The sequence below is a fragment of the Myotis davidii genome, unplaced genomic scaffold, assembly GCF_000327345.1.
Source record: "Myotis davidii unplaced genomic scaffold, ASM32734v1 scaffold575, whole genome shotgun sequence".
In the NCBI taxonomy this organism is placed as follows: domain Eukaryota; kingdom Metazoa; phylum Chordata; class Mammalia; order Chiroptera; family Vespertilionidae; genus Myotis; species Myotis davidii.
In genome coordinates this window covers 6,379,048-6,382,410 of record NW_006290306.1, presented here as the reverse complement: position 1 = coordinate 6,382,410, position 3,363 = coordinate 6,379,048, and the positions used below count along the sequence as shown (strand labels likewise).

The 3,363-nt window shown below is 35.6% G+C and overlaps 1 protein-coding gene across 1 annotated transcript in view; it reads left to right on the top strand.

Moving 5' to 3' along the window:
- DOCK10 (dedicator of cytokinesis 10) overlaps window positions 1-3,363 on the top strand; it is a 133,040-nt gene that overhangs the window by 107,758 nt on the left and 21,919 nt on the right. The window contains exons 46-48 of the mRNA XM_015563669.1: window positions 1,424-1,481; window positions 1,777-1,875; window positions 3,052-3,053. Of these exons, the coding sequence (XP_015419155.1) occupies window positions 1,424-1,481; window positions 1,777-1,875; window positions 3,052-3,053 (159 nt within the window). The remainder of the gene's footprint in view (window positions 1-1,423; window positions 1,482-1,776; window positions 1,876-3,051; window positions 3,054-3,363) is intronic.

Here is a 3,363-nt window from a genome sequence, read left to right as displayed (position 1 = left end):
AGGAATATAAAAAGTTATCATATATTTCCACTAATCTAAATATTGCTTAACTATATGCTATGTGCATTAAATTTACATGTAGGAATCAAATAAAGACCAGAGTCTGCAGGGACAACTGTAATTATAGGCTATACAATGAATGCAGAGCTGAATTCTACACACCCGAGGCTGTAAGGGTGTCTGGAAATTAAGAGTTATATAAATTAATGGTCTGTGTTTTAAAACTTCTTTCCTGTAATTGGAGTTGGATGGGGAAGCTTGCCAGCATGGTGAGTAAATTCAGATTAGGGTCAACTGTCCTCATTTGCAGCTAGTCTGAACTGGTGACGTAAGAATTAAGACTCCTGAGATACAAATGAGTGAAGAGAGTCCATTGTGTGAAGGTTATAAATCAATAGAACATTTCTATATTAATTTAAATGATGGGTGGATTTATGAGCAGCAATTCACGGCACGCAGATGGCTTCCGGACACCAAGTGGGGAAGTTCTGCCTTATTCCCAGAAATATGAATCCTTTGGGAAGAGATAATTTGTCTAGGGTAAGCCTAAAGCCCTAACAATGCTTGCAAGGGACTCTGGGATAGAAACAAAGCCTTGCTTGGTGGCTATTTGGTGAGGACAAAATGCGAAACCCTATTTCCCTTGGACTGCCATAAAAATGGAAACGTTCCTCTATAAAACTTCAAAGGGAAAAGCTAAAGTCATTTGGACCCTTCAACCTGTCAAGTTCTGGTAGGTGTCCAGCAATGTTCAAGGCTTGACCGGATATGTTGGAGAAGAATAGAATGTTGCCCATGTCATCTGGTGGAGGGAGCACACGTGACACATTAGGTCACACTATTTAACCAAGCGAGGCGACCACTTGAAAGGCAACAGATATTCGAGTGAGGACCTATCCTGGAGGTAGAAAAGGTAAGAAGGCAGCATTTGCCTTTCCAGTTTAGATCCAGATGCTAATAGTTTTCACAAGAAAAGAGAATTGTGGAAATATATAAATACATACATACATACATACATACAGGTGGGCAAAAATAGGTTTGTAGTTTTGAGTACGTGAAATACAGAGTTTATTCAGCTATTGTAATAATCATAACCTGCATGTCTTTTTCCTTATGAACAACCTCAAACTAGTTTTGCCCAACCCTGTATATACTAAGAGAGAGAGAAATTTAGATATTAAGGGAGATAAATCTTTGGGAAAATTCCTCAGGCCAGCACTTCCTGAGAATTACATCAAGAAAGACAATCCCAAGTATGTATTTTATTTTTTATTGTGAATTTTTTTAGAAATGTAATTGATTACCTTTAATTCTCTTACTTAAAAGATTCCTCTACACATTCTGACATGACATTAGTCCTAATTAGACAAATAGTAAAATGGGTGCTGCATCCTCCTTTGACACTGTTTCTGTTTTATTACAGGCTGCTATGTGCTACATCCATATAGCCGCCCTCATTGCAGAATACCTGAAAAGAAAGGGTAAGATGATCAACCTTACGAGGGAGAAAAAGTCCAGAAATCAACATGTTGAAATCCAACTTAAAATAATTTTAGATTTTATTAATCTTGGTTATGTTTTATTAAGCAACATTAATATTCACAGATATTTCTAATTACGTTGTACTTTTAAATTTTAACTTTCATGCCATTATGTTTATTCTATGTGCAAGGCTAACTGGTCAGCTTCTTGGTTAGGTTAATGATTTATGCTTTTGTAAGCTTGAATTAACCCAAACATGTAGCATTGTCCTAACCTCATCTTGCACTACCATAGGTTACTGGAAAACGGAAAAGATTTGCACACCATCCCTGCTCATGGAGGATATGCACCCCTGCGATAGCAACCCATTACTAACCAGTCCTGGTGGAGGAAGTGAGTGGTCTAACAGCTCCTTTACCCACGGAACAGTGCAGAGGACATTAAACTGCGCTTAAGCTTTACTTCAATGAAATTCTTAAATGTATTCCTGGAAGTAAAAACCGTGTCAGAACTACATTACTTGCTCTGCAAAATCCCAAAGTTCCTACCATTCAGAAATCCCATCCAACCAAAATTTATGCAATTTACATTACTGAAAAGTTTTCAGCAAATATAGCTGCATCTTATCCTATATTATTATGAGTTGTGGCCATATTTTGCTACCAATTTGCCTGCTAGTCTGCCCTTGGGATTTTATTCTGAAACTGTTGGATTGTTTAAATTGGCAAGAGAAATCTATTTTCATTTTGAAATATAATAAAACTAGTCCAATAAAAGGATGCAGAAATGAAAGCATATAAATATAGTGCATATACAGGACTTATAATTGGTATGTTGTGTTTCCTTTTTTAAAAGCGTAATCTGGTTCTGACAATTTACAATATGTAATAGTTAACAATACTGATTTCCTTTAAAAATATTTCATTTTTAATGTCTTATAAAAATTATTTTATAGTGATAACTAAATAATTACTCTGTAAACAAGTTGGCAATGTAGTTAACACATTTAATCGGTTTTCTTTTGCAAAATTGTTCAAACCCAAAGTTTATGAACTGCAATCTATTTTCTAACTTAATCTTCAAAAACCTGTGGTAAACTCAGTGTATTAAAAAACAGGAACAAATCTTTAGGTATAAAGATCAAAATACCCAAACAAAATTAAATGACTTTAGTTACAATATTTTTCAAGCTTAATTGGTTCCTCATTCTTTTAAATATGTATCTATTTTCCAAAACGTTTCAGTGGATTTTGCAAACAAGACATTTGAACCCAGTGACCAAGGTGAACTGTGGACAGTGAGGTCATTTGCTTGGGGACCTTGGAGAAGAGACCGGACCTGGTACCATGGCTCATGTCCACATTGAAAGTCAGGGATCTCCTTCCTCAGTTGCCGACTCCCTGTTGAGCTTTATTTTTATATGCAAGTCACCAAAGTTATCATTGTTTTATTTAACATGCGCTTCCTCCCCATCTAATTTTTTAATCATAATCAGATATTCTACAATTCCATAAAGCCTATGTCAAATTCTAGCTAAAAAACTAAGTTGGAGAAACCTGATAAAACTAGGTGTCAGTTTGAGAAGTTGTAGAAACTTAGATCCCAAAAAGTTATGTGAACCTTTAATATTCAAAAACTTTTAAATACCCACTTTTATATCTAAAATAATGTTGGAATATATCATACTCCTTGAGAAAATAATGTATTTGTTTAGTAAACTTTAAATTAGGGAAGGTAGTCATTTATGAGGCAGTAGCATCTATAATAATAAAAGCATAATATGCTAATTAGACCAGATGTCCTTCTAGACCTCCTTCCAGACAACTTTCGAATGAAGCCACGCAGCGGGGACCGAGACAGCTGCCGTGGCTGCAGAGGAGC